The sequence below is a fragment of the Chiloscyllium plagiosum genome, chromosome 5 (assembly GCF_004010195.1).
Source record: "Chiloscyllium plagiosum isolate BGI_BamShark_2017 chromosome 5, ASM401019v2, whole genome shotgun sequence".
Classification (NCBI taxonomy): Eukaryota; Metazoa; Chordata; class Chondrichthyes; order Orectolobiformes; family Hemiscylliidae; genus Chiloscyllium; species Chiloscyllium plagiosum.
In genome coordinates, this window is record NC_057714.1 from 122578273 (window position 1) to 122596869 (window position 18597).

At 47.5% G+C, this 18597-nt stretch overlaps 1 protein-coding gene across 1 annotated transcript in view; it reads left to right on the plus strand.

The window, feature by feature from the left end:
- The first annotated feature begins 1999 nt into the window (after window positions 1-1999).
- The window catches only part of LOC122550354 (alanine aminotransferase 2-like), a 60834-nt gene continuing 44236 nt past the window's right edge, over window positions 2000-18597 (plus strand). Inside the window, exon 1 of the mRNA XM_043691083.1 lies at window positions 2000-2557. Within this exon, the coding sequence (XP_043547018.1) occupies window positions 2300-2557 (258 nt within the window). The 5' untranslated portion in view covers window positions 2000-2299. The remainder of the gene's footprint in view (window positions 2558-18597) is intronic.

Here is an 18597-nt window from a genome sequence, read left to right on the forward strand (position 1 = left end):
TAGTGGCTAACTGTGTGGTAACGAGGCTTGGTGCTTAGGGTAGGGGGCTAGGACATGGGAGAGTTCAGGCCTTAAAATGATTGAACTTGAGTTTGGAGGGCTGCAGGGCCCCCAAGAGGTAGAGGATGGTTATTAGATGGGGTGGCTGATTGTCACTTTTATAAATCATCTGCACACGGAGGTAGAAGGGCGGGTTAGTAAATTTGCAGATGATACTAAGGTCGATAGAGTTGTGGATAGTGCTGAAGGATGTTGCAGGTTACAGAAGGACACAGATAAGATGCAGATCTGGGTTGAGAGGTGGCAAATGGAGTTTAATGCGGAAAAGTGTGAGGTGATTCACTTTGGAAGGAGCAACAGGAATTCAGAGTACTGGGCTAATGGTAAGATTCTTGGCAGTGTGGATGAGCAAAGGGATCTCGGTGACCAAGTACATAGATTACTAGGATGTTACCAGCCAGGTTGATAGGGTTGTAAGAAGGCATAGCTTTTATTGGTAGCAGGATTGCATGTCAGAGCCATGAGATCACATTCCAGCTGTACAAAACTCTGGTGCAGCCGCACTTGGAGTATTGTGTACAGTTCTGGTCACCACATTATTAAGAAGGATGTGGAAGCTTTGGAAAGGGTGCAGAGGAGATTTACCAGGATGTTACCTGGTATGGAGGGAAGGTCTTATGTGGAAAGGTTGAGGGACTTGAGGCTGTTTTCGTTGGAGAGAAGAAGGTTGAGAGGGTTAGATAGGGTGGACAGGGAGAGCCTTTTTCTCTGATGGCGATGGCTAGCACGTGGGGACGTAGCTTTAAATTGAGGGGTGACAGGTATAGGACAGATATCAGAGATGGTTTCTTTACTCAGAGAGTATCAGGGGCGTGGAACACACTGCCTGAAACAGTAGTAGACTCGCCAACGTGCAGGGTATTTAAATGGTCATTGGATAAACATATGGATGAAAATGGAATAGTGTAGGTTAGATGGGCTTCAGATTGGTTTCACAGGTTGGTGCAACATTGAGGGCCGAAGGGCCTGTACTGCGCTGTAATGTTCTATGTTCTAGTGGTTACCGCAGCCACCTCACGGTGCCAGGGACTCAGGTTTGATTCCAGCCTCGGGCGACTGTCTGTGTGGGTTTTCTCTGGGTGCTCTGGTTTCTTCCCACAGTCCAAAGATATGCTGGTTAGGGTGGATTGGCCGTCCTAAATTGCCCGTAGTGTTCAGGGATGTGCAGGCTAGGTGGGTTAGCCATGGTTATAAACCCTCTGTGGGTTATGTAGATGGACTGATGGGCTTGAACAGATTCTTCCTGCACGCTCGGGATTGTATGGTGTGAATGGGAACAGTGTGCAGGGATATGGGAAAAGTCAGGATATCAGCACCGTGTACTAGAGCCAGTGCTGGCATGATGGGCTGAATGCTTTCTCTCCTCAGTGATCCTGTTCAAGTGGCCACCTCAGTAGACACTACCATCCCGGAGGGGGGTCATAAATGCCAGATTCCCCCAGTCCCCCCTCTGGTGAGTTGTTACCAGGGTATAGCCCACAGACAGGTCGCTGTTTCACACTCTTCTCTCGGGCTATCATTTCCCGTTTAAGAGCTGACGTTTTCCCGGTCCGTCCCGTCCCGGTTTGTCTGTAACCCAGCCCCCCCCCCAAAGTCAGGGCGGCTTTAAGGAGACACCTCCCCAACTCCGGGAGGTGACTTTCACCTGAGTCCGAGCCAAGAGCTGGCTCTCTCTGTCTTTCTGATAAATTTCATTGACTCCTCTGTGTGTGTGTGTGGGGTGGGGACACATCAGGTCCCGCTGGGAACCAATTGCGAAGTGCAGCGCTGTGGTTAGATGTGAGCTGTTCCCAGCTGGTTTTAGGAAGAGGCACTCATTTCCCAGCAGCTCGTGTGTCCCGGTCTGTGAGGGAGCCAGAGGTGGGTGCCCTGGTCTAAACTACCTCCCCTCCCTCTCTCTCTCCAAACCCCCCAGACTAGAGCAGAACACACTGGCTATAAACTGGAAAGTTGTCCTGGTTGGGAAGTTGCAGGGACGTGTTCATCCTCTGGTCTCCTCATTCCCCCCCAATATTCTGACGTGTCCTGTTTTTTTAAATCCCTCAGACTCTGGACTTAGTTCAAGGTCCGTGTGTACTGCCAACAACATCCCGACAGCCCTGAACACACCCCCACACCCCCAGGAGTGTCAGTGCACTTTCTGGAATCAGTCTTGAACTCTCTCCTCCTCCTCCAGCTCAGCCCCAGCTGATGCCACGGGGCACTCTCTGAGGTCTCTCTCTCTCTCCCCCAGGCTCCGATGCTCCCTCTCTCCCCCTGCTCTCGCCTGCTCACTCCCCGGAGGAGCCCTCTGCTCAGCTCTCTCTTCCTTCTCCTCCACAGGGAGCAGTCCTCTCACAAGGACAGCATGGCCAGTGAGGAGCTGAACGGGGTGGCCCGTGGCCCCAACAAGGTGCTCACTCTCGAGTCCATGAACCAACAGATCAAGAAGGTGGAGTATGCAGTGAGGGGCCCCATTGTGCTCCGGGCCATGGAGATCGAGAAAGAGCTGCAACAGGTAGGAGCCCCTTCTGTCTCCCCCTTCCCCAACTCTCCATGTATGTACAGTACACTGACCAGTGTGTATACCCAGGGCAGTGCGTCTATATACAGGTCAGTGCGTGTATACCCAGGGCGGTGTGAATATGCAGGGTGGTGCATGTGTACATGGGGCAGTGTGTTTATGCAGGACAGTGCGTGTATATGTGGGGCAGCGTGTATACGCAGGGTGGTGCATGTATATGTGGGGCAGTATGCGTATACGCAGGGTGGTGTGCATACACAGGGCAGTGCGCATATACCTGGGATGGTGTGTTTCTGCAGGGCAGTGCATGTATACACAGGGTGGTGTATAAAAGCAGGGCGGTGTATTTATGCAGGGCAGTGTGTGTATACCCAGGGCGGTGTGCATACGCAGGGCAGTATGTATATACCTGGGGTGGTGTGTGTACATACACATGGAGTGGTGCACCTAAAATGAAACAAAGAGTGCATGTTGATCTTGCCTTGCACACATCCGGTGCTGTGTGACCTGTATGCCTTATTCACCGAAGCCTTTTTTCACCCTATGGTCTGTATGTCCTTGCTAACTCTGATCTGCCTGTGCTGCTGACAAACAAAACTTTTCACTGTACTTAGGTACACATGACAATAAATAAATCCATCAATGTATATGGAGTGGTTTGCATGTACCCAAAGCAAAGACTGCATTTACACAGTGGGGTGCATACACAGAGCAGTGTGCTCAAACACGCCAAGCAGTGTGTATATGCGTGGAGGAGTGAGTGCATACGCATGCACACAGAATGACAGAAGTGTAAGGGCACAGGAAAAGGCCATTCAGCACATTACATGTATACTGGCTCACAAACAAGTAATTTCCTAGGGCCAATCACCTGCCCTTTTGCCAAACCTTTACACACCAAATAACCATCCAATGCCATCTTGAATCTCTCAGTTGAAACTGTCTCCTCCACCTTCCAGAACCCCATTCCCCCCCCCCACTCCCCACCTCACCCCATTTTTACCCTCACTCTATGCCTGACCCAGCTCCACCCCCCACTCTGCGCCTAACTCTGTTTTCTCCCACCCCATTCCATGCCTGACTCCATTCCTCTCTTTCCCCCCCCCCCCACCTCCCCACCTGACCCTGTATCCCACTCACTACGACCTACCCTGTACACTGCTTCATGAATCTGGACTCTTGTCATCTTTCATCTGACCTGACACCCTCCTGTTGTATTAATATTCACTCAAGGGACATGGGTGACACTGCCTGGGCCCAGCATTGATAGCCCATCCCTAGTTGCCCCTTGCGAAGGTGGGGGTGAGCTGCCTTCTTAATCCACTGCAGTCCACGTGCTGTGGGTAGACCCACGATGCCCTGAGGGAGGGAATTCCAGGATTCTGACCCAGTGACACTGAAGGAGCAGTGATATATCTCCAAGTCAGGATGGTGAGGGGCTCGGAGTGGAGCTTGCAGGGGGTGGTGTTCCCATGTATCTGCTGCCCTTGTCCTTCTAGATGGAAGTGGTCATGGGTTTGGAAGATGCTGTCTGAGGACCTTTGGTGAATTTCTTGCGTGCATCTTGTAGATGGTGCACACTGCTGCTACTGAGTGTGGGTGGTGGAGGGAGTGGATGCTTGTGGATTTGGTGTCAATCAAACGGCTGTTTTGTCCTGATGGTGTCAAGCTTCTCAAGTGTTGTTGGAGCTGCCCCCATCCAGAGCAAGTGGGGAGCATTCCATCACACTCCTGACAGCATTCTGTGGCATCCTCCCACTGGTACCCCACTCTCCCAGCACTCTAACCTCACACTTACTTGATATATTTAATGTTTAACAGCCAGCTGTCAAAGTGACAGTCAGAGATTTTGGACTCGTCAGAATACAGCAGCTGACTGCTGGGGAAAAGGGGATGTGGTTTCCCTCCACCCCCGCCCTTCCCCCACCCCCGACAGCTCTGTGTTAGTGTGAAATGTCAGAATGAAAGTACAGTGCTGGATTCCTGAGGGAGGCCTGAGTGGAATTTCCTCCGAGAAACACTGAGCTCTTCCTTATGTTTAAAAAAGAGGGGCCAATGTGAGAACCTGAGCGAGATTCCCACTCCTCGATAGGTCTGACCCAATGTCTCCACAGATTCTAAGAATTGCATGTTAGCAAGGATTCTGAGGGGGTCGTGTATGTGTGGTATTTTCTGTACACTCGAGGTAGTTTATCTACACACGCTCTGGTTTCCATATGTTCCACACATACATGTACACAGAATAAACTGTGTAAGGATGCTAAGTAAGGAATTGAGATCAAGTTGAGACACAAAGGACTAAATACACAAGCCATGGATTTGCTGTAATGTGAGCTTTGATATAGACCAAGTGGATTGTATGGTTTGTGGGTGTCTCTGGCTGGGCCCAGCATTTATTGCCCTGTCCCTAGTTGCCCCTTGAGAAGGTGGGGGTGAGCTGTCTTCTTGAACCGCTGCAGTCCGTGTGCTGTGGGTTGACCCACAATGACATTAAGGAGGGAATTCCAGGATTCTGACCCAGTGACAGTGAAGAAACGGCGATATATTTCCAAGTCGGGATGGTGAGTGGCTCGGAGGGGAACTTGCAGGGGGTGGCGTTCCCATGTATCTGCTGCTCTTGTCCTTCAAGATGGAAGTGGCTGTGAGTTTGAAAGTACTATTTTAAGGTGGTGCTGGGGTGTAACTTGAACCTGAGACCTCCATGCATTAGTTTGGGTCTAGTCTAGTGACACTGCCACTACATCATGACCTTCCCAAAGGGATTTATGGGTATGTGAAGAGCTGTCTACAGATGCAGTGTGGTTAGCATGAATCACAATCAATTTGGACAAGTTGGAAATGATCTCTATAATGCTGCCCATCTCCGTTTCTAGTGCAATCATTATAAGTTTATTATAACAGGTTTTGAACAGATGAACATTGGACTTAGCCTAAGGGAGAGACCTCTTGAGCATACTTCACCAGTCACTTCGATAATGCCAAACTGATAACTCCCTTCAACCCCTGCATCCTTCCCTATCTCTGGAAACTCGTCCAGCCTCTCTCCACCTCCAAGATATCTGCACCCTCCAATTCTGGCCGGATGTACCTCTGATTTTAATTGCTCCTTTGATGAGTTTCTCTTCCGCTGTCTGGATTCAACGTCTGACTAAATGATGGCCTCTTAGTCTTATGAACGATGTGTTAATCCAGAGACCCCATGTTCTGGGGTCTCGGGTTTGAATCCCGCCATGTCATTCCCCTTGGCAAGTGGTGGAATTTGAATTTAATAATCATTAAACTAAGAGTGTGACAATGTCAGGAAATTGCTAACCTCCAGCTGGCTCCCAGTCAAGCAAATATTGGTTATTAAAATTGTGTTTTCAAAATCCCGATTGTCAGGAAAACCCCATCTGGTTCACTGATGTCCTTTGAGGTTGAGGAAGGACGCTGCCATCCTTACCTAGACTGACCTCCACGTGACTCCAGACCCACAACAATGTGGTTGATTCTTAACTGCCCTCGGGGTAATTAGGGATGGGCAATAATGCTGGCCTGGCCAGTGACACCCTCATCCTGTGAATGTATTAAAAAAAAACTTCTCTCCCTAAACCACTGTTTTCTCCCACACCCTGCCTACCCCACTGCTGCCCCTCTCCATCTCTACCTCACTTCCCTCCTTTCAAAAACTTGTTAAAGCTTAGTCCTTTAACAAAGTATTTGGCCATCCGCCCTAGTATGTTGTGTGTCTTGGTGTCAGATTTCACTTTATACTTGCTGCTGTGAAGTTCTTGTAAACATTTCATTATGTAAAGGTGCTGTATAAATATTTGGCTGCATACGCAGATCTGATTCCACTGAAAAACAAGAGATGGGTCAGAACTCCATTCCCAAACCAATCTCCAAAGGGGAATGCCAGTGACTGATACAAGAGGCCATGACCAGTGTTCCTTTAAAACCGACCATTTAATGTTCCTGACTGCCTGCCAAGCAGAGGGAACCTCTTGTCACCACATAGTGTCACAGTCCCCTTCCTCGCGGGTTTCCTGGCCAACAGGCTACAGTCCTGAGGGTAGCTTTACCCACACAGCACTGAGGTATATGTAAAAATCCTTGTTGGATTATAATCTGACTCCCTGAGAGATATCAACTTCTGCTTTCAGTAAAAGAGTTCACTTTGTTCTCAACAAGAAAGATAAGCATGAAAGGAGAAATGAAAGCAGAGAGCACTGGAAAAACTCAACAGGTCTGGCAGCATCTGTGGAGAGAGAAAGTGAGTTCACATTTCAAGTCCAGTGACTCCTCTTTTGAGTTTCTCCCGTGCTCTCTGCTTTTATTTCAGATCTTAAGCATTTGCGATTCTTTCTTTGATTGTGTATAAGTAAAGGGGGCGTTGATGAAGTGGCTGGGCGTTTTATACAGGAACATGTGTAAGACAGAGTGGCTGATAGGGTTAGGAATAGCAGAGAATGACTTCCTCACATATGACCCAGCATGGGGAGTGCGTGTTGGAGAAGTGTGTCTGAAGTGGATGAGGTACAATTGGCAGAAGGGGTCATGCTGCCTGTGGTAATTTTACTTGTGACTGCCTGGCAATGTTCACCCAGACATACCATTGCAGCCTCAATAAACACAACTCCAGAGGCATGAGGGAGGAGCTGGGTAGAATTGACTGGGAGAGGAGCCCAGCAGAAAAGAGAGTGGAACAGCAATGGCAGGAGTTTCTGGGAGTAATTCAGGAGACACAGCAGGGATTCATCCCGAGGAAAAGGAAGCAAGGTACAGGGAGGATGAGGCAACCGTGGCTGACTGGGGAAGTCAGGGTCAGCATAAAAACAAAAGGGAAAGCAGATAATGTGGTGAAGGGCAGTGGGAACCCAGAGGATTGGGAAGCTTACAAAGACCAACAGAGGGCAACAATAAAAAAAATAAGGAGGAAGAAGATTAAATATCTCAAAGATTCAAGAGAGTGAGGGGTCAGAGCCGAGTATGGTGGCCATCACCAAGGAGAAGGTGCTAGAAAAACTGAATGGCCTGAAGGTGGATAAATCACCTGGACCAGATGGACTACACCCCAGAGATCTTTGAGGAAGTAATGAACATGTTAGACCAAGGAGAGCCAAAGTGTGTTGTCTACCTGGACTTCAAGAAGGCCTTTGACAGGGTGTCGCACAGGAGGCTGCTGAGTAAGATAAGGGCCTCTGGTGTGAGAGCCAAGGTGCTAGCGTGGATAGAGGATTGGCCTTCTGGCAGGAAGCAGAGAGTGGGGTTGGAAGGGTCCTTCTCAGGATGGCAGCCGGTGACAAGTGGTGTTCCGCAAAGCTCAGTGTTGGGATCACAACCTTTCACTTTATACATTAATGATCTCAATGAAGGAACTGAGGCATTCTGGCTCAGTTTACAGACGATACAAAGATGGGTAGAGGGACTGGTAGCATTGGGGAGGCGGGGAGGCTGAAGAAAGATTTAGACAGGAGAGTGGGCAAAGAAGTGTCAGATGGAATACAATTTGGGAAAGTGGCAGGAGAAACAGGAACCTGAGGACACAGCCTCAGAGTAAAGGGAAGAGCTTTTAGAAAAGAGATAAACAGAACCCTCTTTAGCCAGAGAGTGGGGAATCTGTGGAATTCACTGCCATAGAAGGCTGTGGAGGCCAGGTTATTGAGTATATTTAAAACAGATATAGATAAGTTTGTGATTGCCAAGGGGATCAAAGGTTACAGGGTGAAAGCAAGACAGTGGGGTTGAGAAACTTGTCAGCCATGGTTGTGTTATGTACTAGGCCAGACCACTCAAAACATTCTTAAGCAGGCAGCTCAGACAATAACTTTGCGATCTGTTTCGGTAAGTGTACAGTGAAAATTACCCGGAGTAAGTTAGCGAGGTTGATTACCAGGTTTTAAAACAGACAAAAATGTAGTCACAAATTACACAATGGAAACAAAAAACAGAATAAAGAACCCCTACAGAGCTCAGTCTGTCCAAACTAGACTTAATTATACTGTTCCAAATATACACAATAGTCCCAATAAACAAACCCCCCTTAAAGAACAGTACAAAAGGAACAAATGCTTACAGGTTGAAGTTAGAAGGGCAAAAGGAGAGAGAGAGAGAGATAGCCTGTTCACACAGTCCACAGCTGAACTCCCAAACAGTCCTGGACTGAACTGCTCAGCTAGAGAGCTGACCACTCCCCTTCCATTGTACAGGTCACTTCTAAAACATGATCATTTTGGCCTGAAGTCTCAGGGTGGATTGGCCATGCTAAATTATCCCATAGTGCCCAGGGATGTGCAGGCTAGGGTGGATTGGACATGCTAAATTGTCCCATAGTGTTTAGGGATGTGTAGGTTAGGTGCATTAGTCAGGGTTAAATGTAGAAGAATGGGTCTGGGTGGGTTACTCTTCGGAGGGTCGGTGTGGACTTGTTGGGCTGAAGGGCCTGTTTCCACACTGTAGGGATTCTATGATACTATATAAACAAAAATGCCTCTCATTACCCTTTAATCTCTGTACCAAACCAGTCTAATCAGAACTGGGAGAGTTTTATGATCTCACTGAAAAAACCCAAGGACACGGTATCCTTGAGAAAAGGAACAGCTTTTAGAAAAAAGAGACCAGCTTTGTGACTATTGAATGGTGGAGTGGACTCGATGGGCTGAACGGCCTAAATTCTGCTCCTTATGGTCATTTTTATTGGTCTTGTTCTTCATCCCCCCCCAAAGCATATTGGTTTACCATTCTGACCTGGGTCAGGACCATGAAAAGAGAACATGGCCCCTTTGCCTTGTTCAGTCATGAGTGGGGGAGGTGAAATCAGGTTGAACATTCGGTTAGTTCTGGATCGAGCACAGTGAAATTGTAAAACACTTTGAGTTGCAGTGATTAATTCCAGAGTATGTTTGGATTGGAAAGAGGAGTGCACACGTCTGACATTCAATGGAGTTTGTGGTTTAGCTGTATTGGTAAAGGGGGTGATGTCTATTCCTTTCCATACAATAAGGCAAAACATTTGCCTACCAGGAAATCAAAGCGCAATGATTCGTTCCCTCCCACAGCAGGTGTACAGTGACAGCAGTGGGACCCATCACAGTGTGAGCTAAAGTGGCTCAACCAACCACCATGAATATCATGCCTCTCAGGGGTGGGTGATGGCCTAGTAGTATTATCGCTGGGCTGTTAATCCAGAGACCCAGGTCATGTTCTGGGGACCTGGGTTTGAATCCTGCCATGGCAGGTGGTGGAATTTGAATTCAATAAAAATCTGGAATTAAGAATCTAATGATAATCTTGAATCCATTATCGATTGTTGGGAAAAACTAATGACCTTTAGGGAAGGAAACTAGCATCCTTACCTGGTCTGGCCTACATGTGACTCCAGACCCGCAGCAATGTGGGTGACTCCTAACTGCCCTCTCGGTAATTAGGGATGGGCAATAAATGCTGGCCCTTATTCTGGGAATGAAGTGAAAAAATGTGTTCCTTGGGCAATGACCAGCAATGTGCCAACGTCCTTGCAGTGGTTTACTGGGCAATCATAGAATCCCAACAGCGTGGAAGCAGGACATTCATCCCATTGAGTCCAAACTGTCCCTCCAAAGAGCATCCCAGCCAGACCCCAACCCTACCTCAACAATCCTGCAATTCCCATGGCTAATCCTCCTCGCCTGCACATCACTAGACACTACGGGCAAATTAGTGTGGCCAACCCATCTAACCTGCACATCTTTGGACTGTGGGAGGAAACCGGAGCACCCGGAGGAAACCCATGCAGACACGGGGAGAATGTGCAAACTCCACACAGACAGTCGCCCGAGGCAGGAATCGAACCCGATTCCCTGGCGCTGTGAGGTAGCAGTGCTAACCACTGAGCGATCTTGCCACCCCATATACATACTAATTTTTAAAAATTCACTCATGAGATGTGAATGTCACTGGTTAGGCAGCATTTATTGCCTGTCCCTAGTTGCCCCCTTGAGAAGGTGGGGGTAAGCTGCCTTCTTGAACCACTGCAGTCCATGTGCTGTGGGTTGACCCAAAATGCCCTGAGGGAGGGAATTCCAGGATTCTGACCCAGCGACACTGAAGGAATGGTGAGATATCCAACTCAGGATGGTGAGTAGCTCAGAGGGGAACTTGCAGGGGGTGGTGTTCCCACGTATCTGCGGGCGCCGGGTTTGCACTTCTTGCGGTGGTAAGGTGCCAGGTGTGGGCTGGTGGGCAGTGTGGATCTGACAAAGGAATCGCGGAGGGAATGGTCTGTCTGTAACGCAGACAGGGGTGGGGAGGGAAACGTATCCCTAGTGGTGGGGTCTGTTTGTAGGTAGCAGAAATGGTGGAAGATGATGAGATGTATCTGGAGGTTGATGGGGTGAAAGGTGACGACCAGGGGAGTTCTGTCCTTGTTGCGATTGAAGGGTGGGATTCAAGGGCAGAGATGGAGGTGATGCGCTGGAGGGCGACTCCCACTCCCACTCCACCAAGGCAAACCCTTACCACCCGATGCGTGGAGGAAGAATGGCTCATCTTCAGTCTTGGGACCCTGCAACCACACGGGATCAATGTGGATTTCACCAATTTCCCATTTCCCCTCCACCTCCCCCCCCCAACCTATCCCAGTCCCAACTCTCTAATTCAGCACCACCCTCTTGGAAGGGTTTATGCCCGAAACATTGATTCTCCTGCTCCTCAGATGTTGCCTGACCTGCTGTGCTTTTCCAGCACCACTCTCACATTTGAACATGGACTGCTTCAGTATCTGAAGAGTCAGGAATGGTGCTAAACATTGTGCAATCATCACTTCTGACCTTATGATGGAGGGAAGGTCATTGATGAAGCAGTTGAAGATGGTTGGGCGTAGGGCAGTATCCTAAGGAACTCCTGCAGAGATATCTGGGGCAGGTTATTGCTGAGCAGGTGCTGCTTGATAGCACTGTTGATGATGCCTCCCATCCCTGACCGAGATTAGACCGATGGGCAGGAATTTGCTGAGTTGTATTTGTCCTGCTTTTTGTCCATGCAGCATACCTGGATAATTTTCCACGTTGTCGGGTAAATGCCAGTGTAGTAACAGTACTAGAACAGCTTGGCTAGGGGAACGGCAAGTTCTGGAGCACATATCGTCAGTACTATTGCTGGAATGTTGTCAGGGCCCGTAGCCTTTGCAGTATCCAGTGCCTTTAGTTGTTTCTTGATATCATGTGGAGTGAATTGAGTTGACTGAAGCCCGTGGCTATGAAAGCAATGCTGACTCTTCCAAATTAACCCACCATTTTCCATGTAGTTGTTAATTCTGTCCTAAATAATTGTTTCGGAAAGTATCCCCACCACTGAAGTTAAAGTGACTGTTCTGTGACTTGTAGGTTGTCCATGAGGTATAATTCCTGTTTATTTATGTTTGTAATTCTCAAAACAGTTTAATTGAAGGATCATACAAGATTCTGGGGTGGATGGATGTATTAGATGTTGAGGAGGTGGGACTTTTCATTATTGGAGCTGTCACACACTAGGACAGAATTACAGAATAAGGGGACGCATATTTAATACTGCGACACAAGAGAATTTCTTTCTCCCACAGGGTACTGAATGTCTGGAATTCCGGCATATTACTGACATGGGTGGGAAATTGACTCAGTCGGGGGTTCCAGAAAGGAGGAACAATGGGTAGTTCTCAAATCGGCAGAATATGCCGACTAGTATGTTCCACAAGGATCCTACAATATCCCACAAGAATCGGTGTTAGAGCCTCAATTATTCACATTATTTACTAACAACTTTGATAATGGCATGGGAAATCATATATCTAAATTTGCGGATGACACAAAGTTAGATGGCACTGTTGACAATGTGGATGATAACATAAAATTACAAAGTGATATTGATAGGCTATGCGAATGGGCAAAAAGCACAGCAGATGAAGTTCAGTATAATCAATTCTGAGGTTGTCCATTTTGTACTGAAAAAGGATTGACCAGGGTACCTTCTAGATGCCGTGACGTTAAACTCAGTGGATGTCCAAAGAACCTTAGGAATTCAGGTGGGCAGATATTTAAAAGGTTAGAAATAAGTGCAGAAAATAATCCAGGTGGCAAATGGAATGCTGACCTTAAAATCGTGAGGACGAGAGTACAAGGATGCAGAGGTTATGCTGCAGTTATATAAAATCCTGGTTAGACCTCACTTGGAGTACTGTGAACAGATTGAGGCATCTCACTTTAGATTAGAAGGAACACATTTACAATAATGAAACTCAGCCTTCAGGGATGGAGATATGATGAGAGATTATACAAATTAGGCCTGTGTGCTCTAGCATTGAGAAGGTTTAAGGGGGTTGGTCTAATCAAAATTTTCAAAATATTAACAGGAAAAAAACAGAGTAGGTCAAGATGAACTATTGCTGCTGATTGGAGGTTCTAAAACTAGGGGCAATATTTCAGAAAGAGGACCAGACCATTCAGGAGAGATGTTAGGAAGCACTTCGACACTCACAGGGTGGGAGAGCTCTCTTCCACAGAAGGAAGTGAATGCTGGATCATTTGTTAATTTTAAATCTGAGGTAGATACATTTTTGATAAGCAAAGATATTAAGGGATATAGACCAATGGTGGAGTGACAGAATGGCCTACTTCTGTTCCTGTGTTCCTAGATCTCACCCAGAGAGTTGTGGAGGCTAGATCACTGCAAGTATTGGAAGAGGAGGTAAACAGACTATATAAATATTGAGGAGTTGTGGGCTATGAGAGGTTGTCATGAATGAGGCATTGAGGACGAGGGCAGATCAGCAATGATCACATAGACTTGTGGGATAGACTCGGGCAGAACGGCATTTTCCTGCTCCTCTTTCCCATGTTTGCATGTTCTTTTTGAGTAGATTAGTGATCTGCAAATTGGAACATTACGTAACACTAGATAAATTATAACCTTGGATGACATGAAGTAGTGCTCATGGGTAAAGAATGTTTTAAACAGCTTTATAGAAAATCAAGACCGACTCACTGAGTTGAACATCTGCTTCCTGTCAGTCATTCTGCGATACACACATGGTGAATAAACTCACTATTAACGCCACCCTGACCAATTTCCCCACCTACAAAAAATTGTGACTCACCTTCTAATTCTTCCCTACCTTGACTGGTGCTACCTTCCCTCCCCCCACCAGCTCCAGCTCCAGCACCAGCCCCATCCGGGGGCTTGGGTCCATTCCTCACCCTGCCTCCCAGCTCATGGCCTGCCCTCTCACTGGAAGAGAAGAACTGAAAGGACATCATCGAAGGCACAGTTGGGTTTTTTCAGTAATCTCATTGCTGACTTCAGTCTCTCATTTCCAACTGATCTGAGATTGGCAGAGTGGGATGTGAGGAGAAAGAGAGGACTGCAGATGCTGAAGGTCAGAGTCAAAGACAAAACTCTAGCCACCCGATGCCTGGAGGAAGAATGCCTCATCTTCTGCTGTGGGACCCTCCAACCACACAGCATCAATGTGGATTTCACCAGTTGCTTCATTTTCCACCCCCACCTTATCCCAGATCCAACCTTCCAACTCGGCACCACCCTCATGACCTCTCTTACCTGTACATCTTCCTTCCCACCTATCTGCTCCACCCTCCTTCATCTACCTATCGCCTTCCCAGCTACCTTCCCCCCAGCCCCACCCTCCTCCCATTTTATCTCTCAGCCCCCTTGGACCACAAGCCTCATTCCTAATTCGATTAGATTCCCTACAGTGTGGAAACGGGCTCTTCGGCCCAACTAGTCCACACCGACCCTCCGAAGAGTAACTCACCCAGACCCATTTACCCCTGACTAATGCATCTAACTCTGTGGGCAACTTATCACGGCCAATTCACCTGACCTGCATATCTTTGGACTGTGAGAGGAAACTGGAGCAAGCCCACACAGACACGGGGAGAATGTGCAAACTCCACACAGACAGTGGCCCAAGGCTGGAATTGAACCCGGGTCCCTGGCGCTGTGAGGCAGCAGTGCTAACCACTGTGCCACCGTGCTACTTATGCATGAAACATCAGCTCTCCTGCTCCTCAGATGCTGCCCGACCGGCTGTGCTTTTCCAACAACACGCTCTTCAGGAGTGGGATGTGAACTGACGTCTCCTTGATGTTAGATCAGTAACAAAAGTTTCTGCTGCTACTCTTTACCATCTCGTCTGGGCAAGGGTTAAAAGGGTTGGGTTGAGTCTCCACGCAGACATGCAGGTTAGAGCTGTTTGTAAAAAGGGAATGTTCGTTCCCCTCAAAGCGTGAACGAGAAAAAGTAATCAAAGTCCCTTTCTTCATGCTCCTTGCGAACAAAAGGCCCCATCTCAGGGTGACCACTCACATCCCGTGAGAGACCAGCTAGCACAGTGGGCAAGGGAGTTTCCCCGCACAGTATCATGTCACCCCTGGGTCAGGCACTGACCCCTGCCATCCAGTGCCAAGCCTTGCGGGCTCCTTGTTGATGGTGGTTGCCGTGGAATCAACAGCTGACTCTGCCTCGTCATTCTACTGCTTTGCAAAGTTCGCTTCCTCAATCTGCGATTGCGCTGACACTGCTTCCTGCTTGTGCTGACAAACTCTTCGAGCAAGTGCACTAAGTATTTGTTGTCAATATTGTTTTTCTAATCCCCAATGCTGTGTCCTGTTGTCAGTGGGATGAGGTTCTCTTGTAGGTCCAGGGGTGGGGAGTGTGACAGTGCCTCTGTCCCGATGCTCTGCTTTAGCTCGTTGTTCAGCTGTGGCTGGTTTCATCACTGAATCACAGAATTGTTACAGCACTGAAACAGCTCATTCCACCCAGCATGTGTACCAGCTTTCTGAACATTTTAATTTGGCGCAAATCTCCTAACTTTACCCCCCCACACCATTTCTATCCAAATAACCATCCAATGCCCCTCCCGAATGCCTCATCTGAAGCTGTATCCATCAGGTTACCTGACCCTGACTACTCCATGAAAAAGGTTTCTCTCACATCATCCTTGCTTCTTTAGCACACCACTGTAAATCTGGTTCCTGGACATGCTCATGTGAAGTTATGCACTGTGGTTGGAAGAATAGAGGTGAAGACAATTTTCTGGATGGTTAAAAATGTGTTGCTGGAAAAGCGCAGCAGGTCAGGCAGCATCAAAGGAGCAGGAGAATCAACGTTTCGGGCATAAGCCCTTCTGCCCAATACGTCGATTCTCCTGTTCCTTTGATGCTGCCTGACCTGTTGCGCTTTTCCAGCAACACATTTTTAAGCTCTGATCACCAGCATCTGCAGCCCTCACTTTCTCCTAATTTTCTGGATGGGAAAAGGTTTTGGCAATCTGAAGCACAAGGGGACTTAGGAGTCGTAATTCACAATCCCACTACCACTCTCCCAATATATAGTTTTGGGAAATTGAAGCCCCCCCCCCCCTTTATAATTAGCCTATAATGCTTGCACCTCTCTGAAATTTCCTTGCAGATTAGTTTCTTACATCTTTTCCACTAATCTATAGACTACAATGAGCAATGTCATTGCACCTTTTTGTTCCTTAGCTCAAGTCAAAAGGATTCCGTCCTTGGACGTTCTGAAATATCCTGTTTCTCTGTTAACCAAGACCATAGAACGTAGAATAGTACAGCACAGTACTGGCCCTTCGGCCCACGATGTTGTGCCAAGCATTTATCTTGATCTAAGATCACCCTAACCTACACACCCCTCAACTTACTGCTGTCCATCTCCTTTTCTTCCTTTCCTGAAAGCCTTGTAATCAGGAATGTTTCATACCCAGACTTGCTGTTCCTTCTGCCAAGTGTGTTATCACCACAACATCATGTTTCCCCAAGGAAATCTGTGCCTGTAACTCCCTAACCTTATTTACTGCATTCTGTATATTTACACATAGACAGTAGAACCTGGATTGACACTTTATTACCTTCTCCCTCTCTCTAACTCCATTTATTAATTTGTTCTCTATTCTTCAGCTGCCTGCATTTCCCTGTATTTTGTGCACCCTGTTTAATACCTTGCCCTGATTCTTAAGACCTTGCTCAGTTATTTTAAACTCCCTGCAATAGTATGAGACAAATACCCCAAGAGACTCTGACAGGAAACAAAGAGTAGTGATAAACGGCTCCCTTTCGGAATGGCAGGCAGTGACCAGTGGGGTACCGCAGGGATCAGTGCTGGGACCGCAGCTTTTTACAATATATATTAATGATATAGAAGATGGTATTAGTGATAACATTAGCAAATTTGCTGATGATACAAAGCTGGGTGGCAGGGTGAAATGTGATGAGGGTGTTAGGAGATTACAGGGTGACCTGGACAGATTAGGTGAGTGGTCAGATGCATGGCAGATGCAGTTTAATGTGGATAAATGTATGGTTATCCACTTTGGTGGCAAGAACAGGAAGGCAGATTACTACCTAAAAGGATTCATTTTAGGTAAAGAGGCAGTACAAAGAGATCTAGGTGTTCTTGTACACCAGTCAATGAAGGTAAACATGCAGGTACAGCAGGTAGTGAAGAAGGCTAATAGCATGCTGGCCTTCATAACAAGAGGGATTGAGTATAGAAGCAAAGAGGTTCTTCTGCAGCTGTACAGGGCCCTGGTGAGACCACACCTGGAGTATTGTGTGCAATTCTGGTCTCCAAATTTGAGGAAAGACATTCTGGCTATTGAGGGAGTGTAGCGTAGGTTCACAAGGTCAATTCCTGGAATGATGGGACTACCTTACACTGGAAGACTGGAGCGACTGGGCTTGTATACCCTTGAGTTTAGAAGACTGAGAGGGGATCTGATTGAGACATATAAGATTATTAAAGGATTGGACACTCTGGCAGCAGAAAACATGTTTCCGCTGATGGGTGAATGCCGAACCAGAGAACACAGCTTAAAAATACAGGGTAGACCATTTAGGACAGAGATGAGGAGAAACTTCTTCACCCAGAGAGTGGTGGCTGTGTGGAATGGTCTGCCCCAGAGGGCAGTGGTGGCCCAGTCTCTGGATTCATTTAAGAAAGAGTTGGATAGAGCTCTCAAGGATAGTGGAATCAAGGGTTATGGAGATAAGGCAGGAAGAGGATAATGATTAGGAATGATCAGCCATGATCATATTGAATGGTGGTGCAGGCTCGAAGGGCAGAATGGCCTACTCCTGCACCTATTGTCTATTGTCTATTATCTATTGTCTATTGACCCCAGTCCCAGTTCTGTTCAGGTGTAACCTGTTTGGCTTGTAAGGTGCCATCCTCTTCCCCAGAGCCAGTCTCAGGGTCCTGAGGTTCTAAAGCCCTCTCTACAGCTCTACTGTTCCTCTGCCTTATGCTGCTATTTCTGCACTCACTTGCGTCACTGGGTGTAATCTGGCAATTACTACATTTGTGGGCTTGCTTGCTAACTTTCTACCAAGCTCCCAACTCCTCTTATCGATGTTGGTACTGATGTGGACCATGACCTCCGAATGACCACTGTCTCCCACAGGAGAGTGTCCTGCAGCCGGCCCTGACCCTGTCACCAGAGAGGCAACCTACCATCCTGCAGTCACATGTACAGCCACAGAAACTCTGAATGAACAAATCCCTAATCACGGCTGTCATGAAAGTGTAAATCTTTCAGAATCAAAGAACTTTATTGGGATATTTCAGCTCCTCAGGACATTGGAAACCATTCTGCAGCCAATAAGATACTGTTTGAAGTCGTGGAGTCATAGAGTCGTACAGCACAGAGACAGGCCCTTAGGCCCAAACTGGTCCATGTTGACCAAAATGTCTGTCCGCACTAACCCCATTTCCCTCCTCTTGGGCCATATCCTTCTAACCCTTTCCTATCCAGTATTTGTCCAAATGCCTTTTAAATGTTGTCCCTTGAAGTTTATTCACTGTTGGAATGTAGGGAATAGGACAGCTAATTTGCACACAGCAAGATCCCACAACACTGAGGTGGGGAATGAACAGCTAATCCGCTGTGGTGATGTTGGACGGGGGAGAAATATCGTCCAGGACAAAGGAACCACATCATTTCTGCAGTCAAATAGCCACAGGTTCCAGGACGTGTGTGTGTATGTGCATGTGTGGTCATATTTACAGAT